We start from the raw sequence: 20,104 nt of genomic DNA, 5'->3' as shown, positions 1-20,104 counted from the left end.
CCTCGGCACCGCCGTCCTCTCCCCGTCCACCCCTCCCACCGCTCGTGCACCAACTCCGGGCCTCCCCGCCTCAGCCCCCACCCCCTGCACGCTGACAGAAAGAGAGAGGCCCCCCCGGTGACACTCTGGGGCGAGGACCGCGACTTGTCCAATTATAGCAGAAGGACCTGCCTGGCAGCGCAAAGGAGACGAGAATAACCGTCCTGTTGGCGCGGACGGACTGCGGGGAGGACAATGGGGGCGGGGGGTTCTTCTGGAGACCTTAGAGAAGGACACTGGACTTTCCAGTTGAACAGCACAAACAAAGTAAAAGACAACAGAGGACGCCGAGGGACACGTCACCACTTATTTATTTGTGCAGCAAAGATGGGTAAACAGATACATCTATGAACGCCATTGTGTGAAAGAACAAGAAGAGAGTCTACAGAGTTTACATCTACATTTTTGCACACGTTGCCTGTTGCTTTTGGTAAATCTAGTTGTACATATTCATGCATGCAAAACTATTTCTATATATTCATTTAACTTTAGGGTAACTGGATTTAAATTTTTTAATTCAAACGCATTTGCTTACCAAACAGCATACGGAGAAAAACAGGATTGAAACAATCAGTGTCTATGTTCACAGAGCAAAATAAAAGTAAATACACTGCTCCTTGTGTTTAACAGAGAAATTACAAATTTCCTAAAACAAGAACATTTTATTTATTTTTCATTGCATTTTTTCTTATTTATTTTCCAAAAGTTTTGTGGCTGAGTGAACGCAACCTGTGTTTACCCTCCAAGCCAATAGATGGCAGTAAAGAGCACCCAAACAGAATATGAATGTGGGAGCGCCTTAATTCAACTCACTTCCACAGTGTTTATAGCTCCTGCCTGGTGTCCCTGAGTGTCAGCGATCAACAACAAGACGAGGAAGATGAGGAATGTTGCACATGTGCATGCGATCAATAGCTCTGTAATCTGCAGTGAATAAGAGTTTGTTTCAGAATAAATTATCCTTACTTTTAATGTATTTCAACATTAACAAATATTAGAAAATATAAAGTCTTAAGTTCTTTTTAAAAATTTATTAGCACTCCTGTATATCAGATATTTTAAGACGGACTGAATGTGTGACCTGAGCCACGGAGGCTGTTGAGCTCATTCTTGACACTTATTTGCTATTGAAAAGCAGTATAAATGGGTTGCATGCAGAAGCCCGTGTTCCGTGTTGTAGAAAGTCCCTTATTTGAGAATTCAGCGCGCTGTAGTCTAAAACGGAATCTGTGTGTGTCTCAATAACGCCATACACTCCATCCTACGCATACTGTATTATTAAGTATTTAAAAAGCCCTTAGGAGATGCAGAGTAAATGAAGGACGAATGGCGCCGTGTTGTCTCACGAGCACACGCTATCGGCTATTCAGTGCCGCCGACTCACCGCTGTGCAGCAACAGGGCAGTGGGCTGTGGGGGGCTCTCTCTCACTCGTCCACCGACACGGTGGAAACAGTGGTGGCGGTGGCCTCGCTGGCAAGCGACGCGGAAGTGCCCGCGGCGGAGGTGTCGCGGGGCTTTGCTCGGGGTCTTACTATCTCCTCTGTGTTCCTCTCGGGCTTCAGCAGCAACACGTAGCACTTGGGCAGGAAGATGCAGGCCAGCAGGCCGAAGCTGGACGCCAGGATGGCGAAGATCTGCACGGCCACCATGAACTTGCCGCGTGTGCTCAGGTAGGCGGGCACGAAGGAGATCCAGACGATGAAGAAGACGAGCATGCCGAAGGTGATGCACTTGGCCTCGCTGAAGTGGTCCTGCAGCTTGCGAGCCGAGAAGGCGAAGGCGAAGGCCAGCAGCGCCAGCGCGATGTCGTAGCCGAACACGGCGCAGATGAACTCGATGGAGCCCTGGTTGCACTCCAGGATGATCTTAATGTTCTGAGCGGCCGTGTTCTTCACCGGCTGTGGGGGCATCAGCACGAGCCACACTGTGCAGGCCACGACCTGCACAAGGGTGAAGACCACGGCCATCGCTCTCTGGTGGCCGGGCCGCAGCGAGTCCCCGTCCGCGTCGGCGGTTGCGCTCGGCTCGGCAGCCTTGCCGGACTCTCCCTCCCTCTTGGCGGATTTTGAGGGCTTTGAGGACTTGAGGGCTCGGGCTCGCAGCATGAGCAGTGCCGACTTGGCCATGATGCAGGACAGGCAGAGTGCAAAGCCCAAAGCCAGCGCCACCTGGCTGGCCATGCAGGACCAGGGCTGCGGTTTGCCCAGGAAGAGCACGGAGCTGAGGAAGGTCACCATGAGGGAAAAGAGCAGCCCTACACTCAGCGCCGGGTCATTCACTCTGCCCAGGGGAGTGTTTACGTGCATGAGGAAGACCACGGTCACCAGGATGGTCACCAGGGCCCCGAAAGCAGCGATCGCGATGAGCGTGATGCCCAGGGCCTCCCCATAGTCCAGGAACTCGATGATCTTGGGCACGCAGGTGTCGCGGTTGGCGTTGGACCAGTAATCTTCGCTGCACTGGATGCACTCCCTGGAGTCTGCCAAGAAAAACGAGTGATGCTTTGGGCCACGAGTGGCTTTGGACCACGCGCTCTCACTGTCTGCGAGGTCCGACATGACTGTACCTGTGGTGTTGGAGATCTCGCCATCTGCGCAGGGGATGCAGTCGAAGCAGCAGACAGGCTCCCCCTGGCGGATTCCCTTCCTGGTGCCGGGCTGACAGCTCTCGCTGCACACGGAGCGCGGGGCCTAGAAGGCAGCAGCAGAAGCCGATGTAGAGACTCTTGGGCAGCCTGCGTCTGCCTCCTTGTGACAGTATGGGGGCACAGCGGTTAAGAACTTAGCAAGAGATGGCCTAAGCAGGTTTAAATCCCACGCAGTACTTCAACAGCAAACCCATGTGCTTTGGCAGCCCAATCAAGCTGTAACACTAATCTGCGCGACTCATTGTGGATTAAATCAGGGGTGTCAAACTCGATTCATACCGTGGGCGAAAAAAGGATTCACGGCACCAGCTGTTGGCCAGTTTTGTGCATCATATTTTACTAAGAGAGACAACGACTAGTAGAGAGGGAAAGGCTCAGCATGTATGGCATTGGCATGTTCTCCACATGTTTATGTGCCTTTCCTCCAGGAGCTCTGGTTTCCTCCCACAGTCTAAAGACGTGCTTCAGGTGAACTGGCGACTGTAAATCGCAACTTGGCGTGTGCGAGTGCCCTGTGACAGACTGGTGCCTCTTCCAGGCTGTATCCTGCCTCACACCCAATACTTCCAGATGAACAAGCACTTATGGATGGATGAATGCATGGATGGAAGCACAAGGTACCTCCTGATGGTGGCTGTTCCACGTGATAGACTTGTTGTCGATGGTCATCCTGTCCTCGGGGGGCGCCGTGCTGTTGTAGCTGCCGACGTGAACGAAGGAGACACTGCCGTCAGCGTTCCTCTGCCAGTTGATGATGTCGTACAGGCCGTTCACCTCGCCGTCGTTGAAGAAGATGTATTCTCCGGTGTGGGGCACGTTGAACCTTAGATTCTTCAGGTAGTACATGAGCTATGGAATGGGTGGCAGAAAAGATCAGAGGAATACGTTAAAAAATTATGCCTCGTGTGTGTGCGTGCGCCTGCATGCTCTTACCTGCCAGGGTTCGAAGTTGGTGATGTCTGCGCAGCTGTTGTTGACAAAGGGCCCCTTGCCCGGCTTGCAGTGCTCCAGCTGGTGCAGGGCCTCGGCCACCGCGTACACAGCCTTGTAGACGCTGTAGGTGAAGCGCAGCTGCGACACATCTGAATACGTGTTGTTGAGGCTCTCGACGGACTCGCGGCCCGTGCACATCCCCCCCGGACCCACGGGGGAGGCCCTGGGGGCCGAGTCGTTGCCGGACACCCAGAGGCTCCCTGCGGCGCTTCTCAGCGCTCGGCCGTAGTAAAGCGTGCAGTTGAAGGCCGTCTCCCAGAACTCTTCCGTGAGCGGGTTGTCGTACGGGTCGATGTTCAGGAGGTGCTCCCTTAGACCCGGGATCTTGGCCCGCTGGATGCCGAAGCCTAGCGTGCCCCCAAGGACCGGCTGGAGCTCGGGCAGCGCGATGAGGGCGGAGGTGACCCAGGCCTCGCTGGCGATCCAGGTGCGGTTGGTGATGTTGTGGTTCTGCAGCTCCAAGGCCAGTGGCCTCAGGTCCACGTCCGAGGAGAACACCACGATGATCTTGGCGGTGGACGCCTTGATGGTCTCCACGATGCGCAGGATGGCCTGGGGCGAGTGCACCTTGGGCAGGGTCTCGGAGAAGGAGACGCACACGCCGGCTGCCTCCACCTCATCCTTGAAGGCTTTGATGCCGTACTTACCGTAGTCGTCCTCCGCGGCGATGGTGCCCACCCAGGTCCAGCCGAAGTGCAGCACCAGCTGGGCCATAGCCTTGGACTGGTGGATGTCACTGGGGATGGTCCTCAGGAAAGTGGGAAACTGGAAGCGGCTCTCCAGCACAGAGCAGGAAGACTCATAACTAACCTAAAGGAGAAGGTGTATAATAGCACATGTTTATTGATCGCTGAACGTATTAAGGAGTGTTTGTGATCCACACGAGGAGGAGACTGGAAGGCGTAAATGATGCAGGACTCCTTTTTTTCTCAGCTCGCTGCACCTGAGGGAAGTAGTAGAGGCCCAGGATCCGGGCGGTGGCGATGGAGAGGTCGGAGCCCCCAGCGCCCACCAGGGCAGCCAGCGGCGCCCCCGTGCCGCAGCGGTAGTTGGGCACGGCCTCGTCCTGCCCCGTCAGGTAGGTGAGCGTTCCCTCCACCGCCTTGGAGATGGTGAAGCACGAGTCGTAGATGACGTAGCCGAGGTCCGTGTTAGGGAGCAGCCGGTCGCTCCGGTTGATCTCGTCGATGGCGAACAGCATCGTCTGCGTCCAGCGGAACGTCCGAAAGTTGAACCTGGCCAGAAACAGGAGTCAGTGCATGACGTTGACAGCAGAGGGCGGCACCGAGTCGGTCGCGCTTGGAAAAACACGCTGGAACTGTTCCGCTGTGCCTGAATGGGTTAACGCAGCACATACAAGCTGCATAGTGTAGCATATGTGCCGCCTCCACATTTATTATCGTTCGTATTCATTTCATTGGGCTTCATGAGTGCAAGGTGCAGTGAATAAGTGAAATCCTCTGGAGGTGTTTACTAGGAGGTGAAAAACACGGCCAGCGCCGACAACGTGACAGGTGCCCCCGACTGGCTCATTCCTGTGAGTGGGAGGGGCAAGCGAACATAACAGCATCTCCCTTTGGGGGTCTTTGTGTGCGCTTCACAACATGGTCTTGACGGGCAGACGGGATGACATATTGTACATGTGTAGCTCATAGGAAATGTCACATTTTGCTGAACTCACAGACTTCGCCAGAAGTTTAACTCCAAAAACATTCAATGCGTCAAAAACGAATTGCAGAAACAACTTCAGAGCAGAAAAACAGCAGTGGGGTCACAAAGGTCACGGCCCTTGAGCGGCCAGAACTGTGTGTGTGTAGCATGCTCTGCCGCAGCGCCACACAAACGTTATGACACCTGCTGACGGAGAAATGGCACTTAGAGATGTGCCTGTAACACACGCAACATGCCCAGTGTGTACAGTGTGTCAATGCTCACCCTTCGCATGCCGACGACGTGGGAACGGTGGACGTGTTGCTGTCGGAGGACACCAGGCGGTAGTGCACGGGGAACATGCCCCCTACGATCACCTTCTTCTTCTCCGTGTCTTTGTATCCGCTCAGGTTGAATTTGGCCTTGAGTTTACAGCTGGACTCGGGCTGAACGCCCCCCGCAACGAGCAGCAACACGCAGACTGCGACCAAGGTGCGCGCTTCCATCTCGGCTCCTCACACACACACACACGTTCGCGCAGGTGCACGGCGGCAGCGAGGCCTTTCGGGGTTCCTGCTGGAGACTGTACTGAAGGAGTGTGTGTTGCTCGCCGCGTGACTGCCCCCGCATCCCCCGAGACCTACTGCGCGGCACAAAACACATGGCGGCGGCGAGGAGGACTGCACTCTTTACAGGAGGACCTGTATCTTACCGTACATCAGTCATTTACTGGATAGTAGCATTAGTGTACATGAAGGAAACGATTGAGGGCAGCAGGAGATTCGACACCACGGTGCAGGTTCATGGTTCTGTTTTTACATTTACTTCACATTTACATTACAATGACAAGGAACCTACAGTTATTTACCCATTTATACAGCTGGGCAATTTTACTGCAGCAAATTCAGGGTAAATACCTGGCTCAGGGGTACTACAGCTGGAGGTGGGATTTGAACCTGTGACCTTTAGCTCCAAAGGCAGCGGCTACCGGCTGCCCTCTCACACGACAGCGATGTGTTTCCGTGTTACTGGTAAAGATCAAATCAGGGCAGGAACGTGAAGTTTGAACACGTCATGAAGGGCTTTTACAGATCAATGCGCTCCTTTGACACACACACACACACACACACACACACGGTGCAGGAGGTCAAAACCATTTTTGCACCATATTTTATACACATCCTATTTCCATTAAGAAGCATCAAGAGGAAACCTTCAAATAAGGAAACTTCCATCTTTAAAGCTGGTAACAGCATTTACCGTAAATTACACAGATCGGATGGTGACGGAGCAGAGGCCCATGGGATTGTGTGTGTTGCACTGTCTGTGCTCAGCTGCTCTCACATGAACACTGAGTCCCGCATCGGCGTGTACGACACGCATACACGCACACGGAGCCTTCTCTATGCCCCAGGTTGTTGTTGAAGGGCTGAACGTGTCACCACTTGTCCTTCCATAATCCTCCAGACACACACCTGAACCCCAGCTCAATAACAGGTGTGCGTGGGTGGGGCACGTGCAGGGGGGGAAGGGAAAGCGAGTGCACTAGGTAGCCTACCGTGTGCTCTCTCACGTGCTCTTCAGACCTCCCCTCCCCTCATGGAATAAAAAGAATCACGCTTCATTAATTAATACTTGCATTTTAAATAAGATCTAATAAAAACTGAATTGGCATTTAAATCTTTGCAGCCATATTAATGAAAGTGCTTTATGTTAATCGGGAGCCATATTTAAGTGCTTTATTTAAGTCTTTAAAGCACAGCTGTGGAGCGGAGATACTTACCAGGAAGAGTTGAGGGTCGACGGCCGTCCAGCGACACCACCTGGTGACACCGGGAACGTTTCGATCCCCCCGGCCCTCTTGCTCCAGTCCACACGAAGCAAGAATCAGGGACCTGCTCTGTAATGACTGTTCATATACGTTTATGTACATTTAATATTAAACCATTTACATCTGGTGTCTCACACAACACTAAAGGATGGAGTCACTCATCATGGAGGCCACAAGTGGAGTCTGTCATTCCACACGTCAAACCTGGAAAACAGCAAATAGAGCAAACAAGTGCGTCTGTATTCAGCTCTTGGACACCACGGCACTTTGGCTACACCGTTGCACTCAGCATTACCGTGGATGGACGACCCTGTAACCTCACTGACCTCACAGCTGCATGGACTGAATCCAACCCCGGTGACCCCCAGGACAGTGGATGAAAAGCGTGACCGGAGAATTTGAATCAGGACAAAGGAATGTGAAATCGGGACAAAGCGTTTCAGCACGTGCTTCCAGGGTCACCATGCTCCTCCCTTCGAGGCTGGAGAACTGATTTCTGAATAAAAATGATACGTTGGACTCGTCCCCTCAGCACCTCCAACACTGAACTCACTTGTGTCCTCCGTCCAAGTCGTGCAAACACACCCCTCCCACTGACAGGGCTCAGCAAAACCTGAGCACGAGTTCCTCTCGGCGAGCTGGGATGCCTTCGGAGACCTTCATGAGGTGGAGAAGGTCATGAGACAGGCGAACACAGCGAGTTCTTCCCGCTGCCATCCAGTTGTACACCGTCACCACAGTTGAGTATCGCCCATCATGCCCAATTCTACATGAAACTACTGGTACTTTGACTCATTACTTACGATTCCGGCACGTCCAAGCTGGAGCAGTTCTGCAAGAAGCAGATAAATATTAAAACAGGCAAAATGTGAAAAACCAGTTGCCACAGAGGACTTCATGCTGTAATTACCACAAAAGGGGCAGAAAATGACTTAATACCTAAGGACTAAAGGGTGTGAATACTACTTAAAACTGGATTCACCATTTTTTTTTTTTTAAATTTACCTCCCTTCCAGAAATAAGTGATTATGGACCATCAAAGTGTGTCTAAACTTTTACGGGGGGGGGAAAAAAAAAAAAAAAAAAAAAAAAAAAAAAAAAAAAAACATCAATTAAATGGAATTTACATTAACAAGGCTGTGAACACTTTCTACACCCACTGAATACCTTTATCTAATAACCACATAACGAGTGTCAACCGTGTGACCAAGAGTGCTGAAAATTACTCGACCCAAACGACAACGCTCACGACACGCGTGACTCTTTTCCTCTTACGGTGAAACACTGAGACACTCACATGACGCGAGACACTTTCGACATGGACATCTTTATTAAAGCTCCATTTTCATTGTACAAATTTCAATGTTGGAACTGCATGCAGCGGCTCGTTTGAGGCACATTGAGAAGGAAACAAAGCGTCGTTCTTTTAAACGTGAGAATCGCTCAGACACAAAATTGCATAAATTAAAGTTACACGTGTAATATTGCAGTTAAACCCCACTATCAAATCCAATGTCCTTTAGTTGTGAGCACTTTCTTCTTCTTCCAAAGAGAGGAGACGTGAGGAGATGTCAAATGTGGAAGGCGACTGAGGGAGAACGTTAGGAGGCCTGCGATTAAGACGAGGAATGAATCCATCTTGCATTGTTCGATTTTCGTCATCGTGAGAAACGAACACGGCATTTCATGAAAAGTACAAAGACAATAAATACCTAAATATGAGCTTCATATTACCACGGTAAAAAATTGATCTCTGTCATAAGTTAAGGATTTTAGGCCAAAAATTAAAGTGACCAGGGGGGTGTGTAAGGACTGGCGAGACAGTTACGGTCAGTAGGCCCTCAGAGTCGCCTGCTGACCACCCCCCCAGCTTCACCCTAACCTTTAACCTGGAAACACTACTAGCCCACACAGCAGAAAGCACCAAGACCATGGCTACCACTGGATGTGACTCATTGTGCAAAAGCTGACCTTCCACCACACTGACACTACAGGTGAGCAGAGGATGACGATGATGGGTTGCAAATACAAATGGAAAAGTGCCTTAGTTGTTCAATATTATATTTTCTCTCCATTTTTCAGTTATTAATAATCGGTTTTGTTAAAAAAAATTAAAAAAAGCACTTATTGCAACATGGAAGAAGGGGGAACACTATTCTGGGAGGAACAGAAATGGATCGAAGAAGCAAGAGTAGGCACAAACTCGAGAGTGCCCCCCTGTGGGAGAGCTCTATTCAGCAGTTTGTCCTTTGCCAGACGGAGCGTTAACTGTGGCACGCACCCAGTGCACGTAATGTGGGAGATCCGACACTGCGCAGGGGATGGGGAGAGGAGCGATGTGCGTTCAGCTGAAATGACGGACTCGCACAGGCGTTTGGCAACTTTTTCAAGGTAAACCCTCTCTGCTGAACTACTTCTTTCAATAAGTCATATCAAGTAAGTTGGAGAACAGACAGAAAAAACAAGGAGAAATCCCCACTATTATACCCAACAACCAAGGACATAAAACAGAGTTAATGTTAATGTTGTGAAGGCAGAAAATTATCAGTGTTCTAAGCGCCTTTCGTGTTGCTGCAAGGTTACTTTTCTTGCCATTTGGCCACACACTGTGACCCTGGGCGGGGGGTTAAAATGTGGCCGAACCACGACCTGCGTTTGACCTCTGACCTCCCCGAGGACAGGACCCCTTGAAACAGGAAGTCCCAAAAACCTTGAGACGTTCACAGCATGCCGTCACAAACGGAAACAAGTAAAAAATAAAATAAAAACAATTCTCTTCCGCCAAAAAAACAGGGGCGGGCCAATGTTTGTCTTCTGGTGTGTTGCTGGTCACAGTACTACCTGGCAACACTGGGAATGTTCTTATCACAAGGGGGGTGGGGTGGGGGTGGGGAGGGGGTGATGACAGTGGTGGAGAGAGGAGAGGGAACAACAAGAGGGTATCACTGAGGGGTCCCCAGTCCTATTCCCACTCTGTGGTCCCTGGAGGCTTGGAGGTCAAGTCAAACATCACCCTGGAGATGCCTGGGATCTTCTTGATCTCACTCTCCATCTTCAGCACCACCTAAGGTCAAACACAACAGTAAACATTTAGAGTGCCTTAGAATGAAGCTTATCACCAATACTCATTTTATTCATCTGACACTTTTCTCAATAATGACTCACAATGCTAAGCTACTTACATCAATTTCCCCATTTATACAGGAGGGTAATTTTCACTGACTTTATTTTATCCATGCGGGGTAAGAACCTTGATCAAAAACACTAAAACAGGAATGGTGATTCAAACCCGGGTCCTCTGACTGCGAGTCTAGCGCAGAGTGCCCAACTGGCCCCTCTCTCCTTTTTTAAACCTGCACAGTTGTGGTAAGAGCTCCACCAGCTGTCTACACCCTGCCACCGGGGCCCGTGCTCCTCCGTTGCAGTTGGATTTAGGTCACGTACCTCCTCGGGGATGTGATTGCCAGGTGTGGCGGGAATTCCGGTCATGAAGTCGCTGGTGATGAAGGTGCGAATGACCACTGAGCGTCGACAGGAGGGCTGCTTCTGTAGGGGGTCGCGGTCAAAATGCAGGGGGGTAAGGATCACCGGCATCTGGCTGATCTTTCCAGAGTAGCCTGAGGAAAGGAGGGACAAACAGGTCGGTGACGATGACCACAACAGCTAATGGTAACATACAGTGCTGTGAAAAGTATTTTCCTCCTTCACAATTTCTCAGCAATGCCAACTTTTTCTACAACAAATGTAATCAGGTGTTTTTGTCAGAGCCTGAAAAAGCAAGACAGTATTGTTTTTACACTTAAAGCTATTCATTAGACATTTGTGTGGGATGCAAGTTTATGGCGATCAGGAGAGACGTGGCTCTGAAAAAACAGGGATTTATGCCTTTCTTGAATGCCGAAAGAGATTCAGCAGCACCGAAGGGCAGAAGGAGCTCCTTCCAACCACAAGTGAGCCAAAACTGAGAAGCACCATGCTTTTGATTGTGGAACCTATGTATGTTACTGTCAAGAGGTCAAAGATGAAGAAGTGTAGCAGCCTGGCTAGACTGTACCGAGTGATCAGGTCCAAAGTATTGTGGAGCAGATCCAATACCTTTAGGACATGACCACTTTACACTCCAAACAGACTGCTATGCTCCTCCAGCTCTGTTCACTTAGTGGTCATTTCCTTTGTGTGGAAGATAATGAAATATGCAGCGAAAAGTTTAAAAAAGTAACAGCCCCTTCAGCAACAGTAACCAGCTGTGCTGCGACTAGAGGTGATGCCCAGGGTCTCATGACAGATGCACAGGCAGCTCGCGGCCCTCACCAGATTCACGCAGGATGGTGTGAGCCACAAAGTCGGCCTGTCGAAGTGTTCCCAATACACCAGTGGTCAGGAAGGTAGGCGTGATGTCTGTGGGTGGCTCCTTGACCTGTGGCCCAAACACATACACCACTCTGGAAGGAACAGAGGGACACGGACACATCAGCCAATCACAGAGCGCTGCCCCCCTCCCTTCCCAGGCTGTCCAGAGACAGCGGCTGCCCAACCTGTTGATGCTGTGACACATGCGAGGGATGATTCTCGCCAGGAACATAAGAGAGTCCCAGTGAGGCTCCTCTTTGCTGGAAACACCGCAGACATAGCTGTACGTCCGGCAGTCGCCCTGCAATGGAGGCAGGGAGGTGGTCAGTTGGAGCTTTCGACACAAAGCTGATCTCAGAGATTCAGGAGAACAAGGACAGCCTGTGGCAAAGCTGCTTCCCTTACGTCTTTTCTCCATAAACATTCGTGCTGTGCTTCCACGGCTGGGTCGGTGCCCCTTCTCTCACAGCCTCTTTTACAGACTAGCAGCCAGGAATAAAGAGCACCCTGGTCTCCTATTCACCCCCCACCCGGGAGCTGGGTAAATTTAGCCCTCTGTGGTGTGACACAGGAAGGCAGAAGTACAGCCAGTGCAGTGCTGGTTTTTCCCTCATCCCACTCACACTCCCACACGTCAACAAACACAAACATCTGCACACGGTCCAGAGCTGATCTGGATTCCAGTAGGATTCCACCGTCCAGTCCTCAGCAGTGGAGACATGGGGAGGGTTAGAGAAAGCGGGCTTCTCACCTGGACACCCACGGTTTTGATCGGCAGGAGGAAGGCATTGAGTGAATGAAGGCTGGTGATCTGCATTAACTTCTCTTCTTCTTCGTCTGATATGCAGGACTTCACCTTCTGCAGCAGAGCATGTGGCTGAAAGTGATGGGAGAGTGTTGACGTGGGGTGTCCAGCAAACAGACGCGCACACACGTGGTAAGGTGGTATGACATCCAAGTACTAATGACATTCAGCACAAAAAATCTTTAGTGTCATTAGCAGGAAAAAAAAAGAAAAAAGAAAAAAGGGAACGACTGTCAAAGACAGGCACTATGAGCAAACATGGGAAGGAGGATACTTTAAACAAAAATAATAAACAGCAAGCTGTTTAAGTCCACCATCGGTGATATTAATCACTTAAGCACTTAGCCCATTAGCCAGCTAACTAGGCTACAGTTTGCACCTAAAAATAGAGAAGCTTGTGCAGTTATCAACTCTCAGAGGAATTCAAACCGAGAAGCCTACTTGCGCGTTCTTGGCAGTGACCTGCCGTCTGTTTGCGTTTTTGGTGGGAGAAACGTGTCTAGCGAACCAATGATCATTTAAGAGTGCAGCTGAACAAAACACAGACACACACCCTTTTTTCCACCTGGTTGCACTTGAGCTGGTTTTACGTCACAGCTCACCTTTTTGACGCTGGCTGAGAAGTCGGCCACTATCTTCAGAATGTTATTGGTCTCGGCGAAATCTTTGCAGATGTACGGCTCATCGGCACAGATCACTCTGATGGCCAGACCAGGACCTGGGAGACCACCGAAAGAACTGTCAGCCTGTACGATTATATTGATAAAACCCAGAGAGGTTACAAGACTCTCAGAGTGTCATGCATTCGAATCCCAAGACGCAACACTACCTTTACTTTGCAAAGCACCCCACCAGATGAACAGACGGCAATGACGGGAGAGCTCTCACCTGGGAAGGGGTGTCGAGAGACAATTTCCTCCGGGAGTCCCAGGCCTCGACCGAGCATGCGGACCTCATCCTTGTGGAAGTCTTTCAGAGGCTCAATTACTCTCCCCTGCGGATGGCCACACATACAGAACGTAAACACACGTGCACTTCATACAGATCCTGTCTTTGCAAATCCATATCCCAATGAGGTGCACTGCAACAAACACTTTACGACCAAGTTCAAGCAGGGAGCAAAGCTGGGCACAGTCTATAGCACCAAGGTGCACACACCACTGCAAATGAACAAGTGAGGGAGCATGCATAAACTTTGCCAGACTTTTCCCATGAGCAGGACACCCCGTATTCAGATGTCTGTTGAATTCAGCAAGTGCTCCGGTAAGATCTTTTACAGAACTGTTTCAACCCAGTTCGAGTGCTGATAATGCTTGGAACTTCAAAACAGTTGTGAACACAGCTAGATGCAAGGATGTAAAAATAATAGCATGAGTGTAGGAAGGATGGAAACACTGCAGATATAGCTGTACGTCAAACAGAATATGAATGTGGGAGCGCCTTAATCCATCTCACTTTCACAGTGTTTACACCTCATATCTGGTGTTCCCGAGTGTCAGTGATCAGGATGTGAAACACTGCACGTTTATGGGATGAATACTGATACAGTAATTATCACTGAAGTCTATAGAGTTGACAGATTTTAATGGTCCAAATTTGAAACTCATCAAAAACACTCCTACGACATACCGTTTACCTGAGAACTTTACAGCTGACTAATACTGAGGGATGCCTGTATTATTTCACTTTCACTAGTTAACCTCTTAAGGTGTTCATATGTGACTCATACACAAATATGGAAATGTCCATCTTGTCATCTATGCAGTCGACCTGATGGGAGTGTCAGATGAAGCAGTTCTCGGGGCTGTAGGCACCTCATCTCGCAGCTTGCGGATGAGCTCTGTGTCATTGTGGTGTGTCTTGATGACCTCAGCCTTCCCGCTGGCAATGATGGAGGCGCTCTCAATCAGGTCTGGCCGCAGTGTCCCCTGAGCCAGGAACACGTCCTCTGGTTTCAAGTTCATCTCCCCAATCACTTCATTGGCCACCTGCAGCAATCAGGACAAACAGTGGATCAACCGCAGATCAGTCACTTGTTAATCTGTGCAAAACATCCTGTTATGTGACTAATGAAAATCACGCACGCACGCACAGCTTTCCACTAGGGACAAAATGCTCTTTTTCAGAACATAAGTGGCTCCCCACAGCTTTCACTCACTCATTCATTCTTTCCAAACTAAGGGTCTCCTATGATGGACAACAGGTAGTGTAGTGAATAAAGTTGCCACCTTTGGACTCTGAAGTCCTAGGTTAAAATCCCAACACCTGTTGTACCCCTGAATTGGTCCAGTAAAAACTACACCACTGTATGAATGGGTAAAACAGTGCAAATAGTATAACGCTGTACTAATGAATGGGGGCACAGCGGCACAGCAGGTTTGGCCTGTGCCTGCTCTCAGGTGGGTCTGGGGTTCGAGTCCTGCTTGGGGTGCCTTGTCATGGACTGGCATCCCATCCTGGGTGTGTCCCCGCCCCCTCCAGCCTTGCACCCTGTGCTGCTGGGTTAGGCTCTGGCTTGCTGCGACCCCGCTTGGGACAAGCGGTTTCAGTCAGAGTGTGTGTGTGTGTGGTAATGAATAAATGTCAATTTAAATAACAGCCCACAGCTTGCATACACTAACCTTGACAAAAGTGTCTCCAATGATCTTCCTCTTCTCTTCTGGGTTGGTAGTCATGTTCAGTGTCTTGCTGATGCGTTTCCTGGGGGTCCTGTCCTCCTCTGAGATGGGCAGGGTGGTGGTGCCATTGTAGAACGTATGAGCAGCGTTCACGACTGCAGCGAGAGCAAACCCACAGAACAGAAGTCGAGTGGGTCAGCGAACGACCTGTGGGGATGACTATACGATCCTTGAGATGCCGGTGTGACTCTGCTCACCCTTGACATTGATGCCCAGCTTTGTCAGCGCCTCCTCGACGCTCTGGCTCTCCTTCTTCCTCATGAAGCCGTTGTCGATATGCACGGCGATGACCTGCTCTTGGTTCAAGGCCTTGTTCAACAGGGCAGTGCACACCGTCGAGTCCACACCCCCGCTCAGCAAAACCTGGAATGTGCATGTGACTGGTCCATAGGTGTTTCACCCAAACAGGCCAGGTATTCCACAACATGCTGACTGAACACAGGCTGGATCCTGTGGTTTACATCAATAGGAACAGGAAGCATAAAACATAGTGCAGCGAGATTGAAAGAACACTAATGCGGACCAGGGTTTGACAGGTGTCTCACCAGCACTTTGGACTTCTGGACTCTCTCCTGGATCTCGCAGATGCAGCTCTGCTCGCGGTCCTGCACAGTGAAGTTGCTCGTGCAGCCAGAGATCTCGAAGAGGAAGTTCTTGAGCATCTGCATTCCACGCTCCGTGAGGTCCACCTCGGGGTGGAACTGTGTGCCATACAGTTTCTTCTGCTCGTTGGCAATACCTGCGTACACGTGGAATGTGTGTTGCAGTGGGTCGAACGGAAGTGACTGTCTGCATGCTGTGATTCAGGAACAGTCACATGGACACAGCCTGTACCTGTAACGATGTTCCCCGACTGTGCCACCACTTTGAAGCCATCGGCCACCTTGTCCACACTGTCTCCGTGCGTCAGCAACACCACCTCCTCCTTCTGAAGACCTCTGCACAAGAGACAGACAGGAAGTCTATACACAGGCAGCAAGCAGCAAAAAGAAAGGATTTCTAAATAACAGATTCCTGTGCGATGTTCAAACTGTCTCTCCAAGGCTCTTCCAGACACGCCGGCTGCGCACACAGCTGACTAACGTGAAGGACGACTAACTTTAGCATCATCTGGTTTTTGAGGGTTAGGAAAAACAGCCAAAGTCACCCAGCATGTGGCTGACCCCAGACTAGGGTTCAGACGTGACACAAGCAGTTATGTGGCAGCTCTCTCAGTTGTTGAAATACAATACACACAAACACATGCACGGCCATCCTGAATAGTCAGTTCCTTGAAACTACTGAGAACACAATCAAACAGTGCTTATACCCACAACAAGTCTCATTTCTGTCACTCCAGAAGAGGGGCTGCCTACCTGAAAAGAGAGCAGGAGTTGTCAAGTCCTATGCTGAACACTCCATCCTCTCTCATGATCTTCTTGTGCACAGTTCCTCCAAACACTTTATTCATCATCTGTGTACAGGGGTGATCCAGGCAGTGATCATGGTGTGTATGTGTTGAATTCTCTGATTTCTAACTTTCAGTACAAACCTTCAGAACATTTGTCTCAACAAGACTACAAGACAGTCACAGGACACAAAATTATCTCAACATTTCAGAGAGAAGTCTCCTGTAATATTAGTCGGTTAATGCAATTTGAGTATAACTGCCAGTCCCAAGCAGAGCTCTTTAAGTAAAGATGAGGGTCATAATAAACAGGTAAACCACATTGTGCTAAAGATGGCAGGAACATAGCCAGAGGACCTGAACGACCCTTATCTGGGGTGCCAGACTGCAATTGGTCATTCCAGGAAAGGTCACGTGATGTCAGGTTAGGTGACGCGAAAGAGAAAGACGGAATATGATGTAGCTCTCCGCCTACCTGCATGCCATAGCAGATGCCCAGAACTGGTTTCCCAATGGTGAAGATGGCAGGGTCAAACCAGGGCGCATCCTCTGCGTAGACAGAGTTGGGCCCCCCAGATATGATGATCGCTCTGAGAAGTCAGACCATGGTAACAATTTGTCTTTAAGGACCCGTAGGGACAGTTAATCTACATGGCGCTTCTCCCTGTGCCTTTAAATCTCTGAGTGGCATACCATTTATTCAGGACAGAAAACAGGACAAACACTGAACCAGTAAGACCATAAACGCTCGTGCACAAGGACCGTCACCATGGAATTCACAACTCCAGCGTGCTCTTTCCGTACACAAGTTGGTTCAAAGGCTACAGGAATAGGAAGGGTCATCCTCTGATCAAAGGGGAGTCACAAGCAAGCGTGTGGTGCCCTCCGAGTTTCTCGTACCTGAAACCCTGCTCTCTGATGGCAAACGCTGGTGTCTCCAGTGGCAGGATCTCTGACTGCACACACAGCTCCCTGACACGGCGGTCAATCACTTTGCCATACTGCGCACCCGCATCCAAGATGGCCACGGCTCCCTCGTAGCGCCGCAAGCTGTCCTTCGGCTCACCGCTGATATCCAGCTGTAGAACAAGCACACAAGTTACTGAAAGGTCAGAGGTCAACTGAAGTTAACCAGGAGTGAGCAGGAATCCTTAAACACACAGAGAACAGCAGTAGGTGCAAAGGTGGGAGTCGCTGCCTTAAAACTCAAGACACGGTTTTGAATCCCATCTCCTGCTGTAGACCCCTTAATCAAGGTACTTGCCTTGAAATGACACAGTAAAAATTACCCTGCTGTATAAACAAGTCACTGTAAGCAGCTTAACACCGCAAGATAAATAAATAAAGACTAAAAAAAGAAAAAACTACGAGGCTGGGAAAAGAGTGGAACTATAAGCGCATGGTAAAGAAGTCACTGCTACTTATGATCTGACGCTTTTCTACAAGAAAACTTTACTATGTGACAATGAACGACACTGTAATTCGGGCCATATATTATCACCCATATACAGCATCTTATTATATATTATGCGTCTTATGAGTAATTTCTATGGAATCGTTTCACAGTAAGCACCTTGATCAAGGAACTACAGCAGAAAGGGGACCTGAACAAAGAACTTTAGACTGCAAGATCATGACAGCTGTAACCACTACGCCACCTGCTGGCCCAGGTGGTGCCCTGCAGCTGTGTGGGGACCATCCGCACCCACCTGGTCAGTCTGACTGTATGATACAGTGTATCCAATCAATGCCTTTGAAATGAAGCTTTTGCACAATTTCAGCCATAAAAGGCAATAATAAGACAGAAAACGTGATGAAATTCTGCATCCAGCTAGACACGTGTGTGAAGGTGCTGACAGTGACAGTGTGTCCGCTGCTGACCATCCCGCTGGACACGTGGGTGAACCCAGTGAGTGAAACTCGCGTGTCGTGTTCCGACCTGCTAACCAGATCGAGTCCCACACTGACTAACCACACAGCACGAGCCACTGACTGCACTAGAACTTAGACCCAGCAGTGGCACGAGACGGGTACAAAACAACCCAGGCAGCGCGTGTCGCGCTTGCACCCACCCACACACGTACCCCACCGCTTCGCGCCCTTCGCGGGCGCGGGCGCTCCTCCGCACGCGGCGTGACAGCCTTACCGAGCACGACACTCAGTGTCGCTCAGCTCAGTCTCAGACACCGCGGACAACTCTGCTGGACCGCAGCGCACTGAAGTTGCGCGGCTGATTCGTGGGTTTTTCGCTTTATCGCGAGCCGAGCGAGACAGTGCTGAAACTGTGAGAAAACGAGGCTATTCCTGCGTCCACAAACCCGCAGCGCGCTCTCCGACACAGGAGCAGGCCAAACCCTCAAGCCGCGGACTTTCCCAGCGCCTAAGACCAGGAGGGAGGCCCAGATGCTGAGGGTAGAGGCTCCCGCGCCGCCGCTAGGGAACCGGCAGCTCACGGTAAACCCTCCCCGAGAGCGAGGAGCAGCGTGGCGACGCACTCACCTTGGAGTCCCCGTTGCACAGAGCCATGGAGGAGCGAAGCGGACAGCGCGGTGTCTTATGCGGGTCCCGGTGAAGGAGCTGACTGCGGCTTGTCGCTCCGCTCGCTCCCGCGGCCTTTCCCACAATGCCGCGCCGCTGCGCGGGTCACTCCTCCGGCCCAGGGCTCGCTTTGGAGGGGCGGGGCTTGGCTTGACGTCGAGCGCATGCTGGACGTCGTCCGCGTGGCCCTTCTCGCGTGAACTGGATCGAATGGAAGAATTAAATTAAATTAAATTAAATTAAATTAAATTAAATTAAAGTAGAATAAAATAAAATAAATTAAATTCCCTAACAGACTGACCGGTCATTTGACCACCGGGCTCATAAACTAAAGTCATTAAAAGTGCCTTTTTGAGTATCTGAGGCAGGAGACACACAGCCTGCGATCCATCCATGTTCATTTTTTTCTACGCCAGGCAGGCTTTGCCTTTGCCTTTGGCATGAATTCTTCTGCTCCTGTGACCCAAAGCAAAAGTGTTCCTTTGTACTGCACCAAACCTCTGTTTGTCTACTGCACTGTCTAATGCGGTGCTCTGTTAAGATAAAGCAGGTGTGCGCGCCATTGCTGTGCCTGTGGTGCTTTAACTGTTTCGTGTGTCCGGATGTTTCTGTGTCGCTGCCATTCCATTAGGCCTCCCTTCGCCTGTTTTGTGCCTCATTAATCCATAAAGTAATAAGAAGGGGATTCGCAGTACAGTATTTGCTGAAGTCCAGAACATGAGCAGTGTGGTAGAGGATTCGATCGATGGGCAACGCGCTACCTTCCCTCAGCGCATCTCGCAGTGGTACTCAGGGCAACAAGAAGAAAATTATCGCATCTCGGCGTATTTCAGTCTTTGAATATAAGGGCGTAATGACACCCATATGAATGGTCATATTTCATATTAAATCGGACGGAGCAATTAGTTCTGTTTTCTACAGTGCTAGCTGGGTCTCGTCGCGTTGATTTTGTGGGCTCTTAGGCGACATGTAGCTACAACATGTAAGCGTCACGTTGAAGAAAAGGTGGCGAATGCGTAATGTGAAGTATGAACTAGAAGAAAGCTTGCTGTTTCCTACAAGCATCTAGTGTCTTAGAGTCACACTTGTACAACGGTTATACGGCGCCCACAGGACAGTCTCCATCCACGGGGCGGGGGGGAGGGTGGTTGAGTTCAGCGAACATTTCATCCACTTCCAGTTAC

The 20,104-nt window shown here is 50.3% G+C and overlaps 2 protein-coding genes across 2 annotated transcripts; both read right to left on the bottom strand.

Moving 5' to 3' along the window:
- Positions 1 to 1,135: 1,135 nt before the first annotated feature.
- vmn2r1 (vomeronasal 2, receptor 1) lies at positions 1,136 to 5,906 on the bottom strand. Its single transcript, XM_029255807.1, has 6 exons — positions 5,617 to 5,906; positions 4,625 to 4,916; positions 3,622 to 4,491; positions 3,310 to 3,537; positions 2,608 to 2,731; positions 1,136 to 2,520 (listed from the first exon to the last, which is right to left on the bottom strand). The coding sequence occupies exons 1-6, from the start codon at positions 5,835 to 5,837 to the stop codon at positions 1,466 to 1,468; spliced, it is 2,790 nt and encodes a 929-aa protein (XP_029111640.1). The 5' UTR covers positions 5,838 to 5,906; the 3' UTR covers positions 1,136 to 1,465.
- A 2,564-nt stretch (positions 5,907 to 8,470) lies between these two features.
- Positions 8,471 to 19,033, bottom strand: gmps (guanine monophosphate synthase). Its single transcript, XM_018736114.2, has 16 exons — positions 18,882 to 19,033; positions 17,283 to 17,461; positions 16,858 to 16,972; positions 16,351 to 16,448; positions 15,830 to 15,933; positions 15,541 to 15,734; positions 15,193 to 15,358; positions 14,939 to 15,090; positions 14,132 to 14,305; positions 13,206 to 13,311; positions 12,920 to 13,035; positions 12,264 to 12,389; positions 11,698 to 11,813; positions 11,474 to 11,604; positions 10,607 to 10,779; positions 8,471 to 10,226 (listed from the first exon to the last, which is right to left on the bottom strand). The coding sequence occupies exons 1-16, from the start codon at positions 18,906 to 18,908 to the stop codon at positions 10,125 to 10,127; spliced, it is 2,079 nt and encodes a 692-aa protein (XP_018591630.1). The 5' UTR covers positions 18,909 to 19,033; the 3' UTR covers positions 8,471 to 10,124.
- Positions 19,034 to 20,104: the final 1,071 nt, after the last annotated feature.

The sequence above is a fragment of the Scleropages formosus genome, chromosome 10, assembly GCF_900964775.1.
Source record: "Scleropages formosus chromosome 10, fSclFor1.1, whole genome shotgun sequence".
Classification (NCBI taxonomy): Eukaryota; Metazoa; Chordata; class Actinopteri; order Osteoglossiformes; family Osteoglossidae; genus Scleropages; species Scleropages formosus.
Note: the sequence above shows the minus strand (reverse complement) of the source record. Positions and strands in the feature narration are given on the sequence as shown.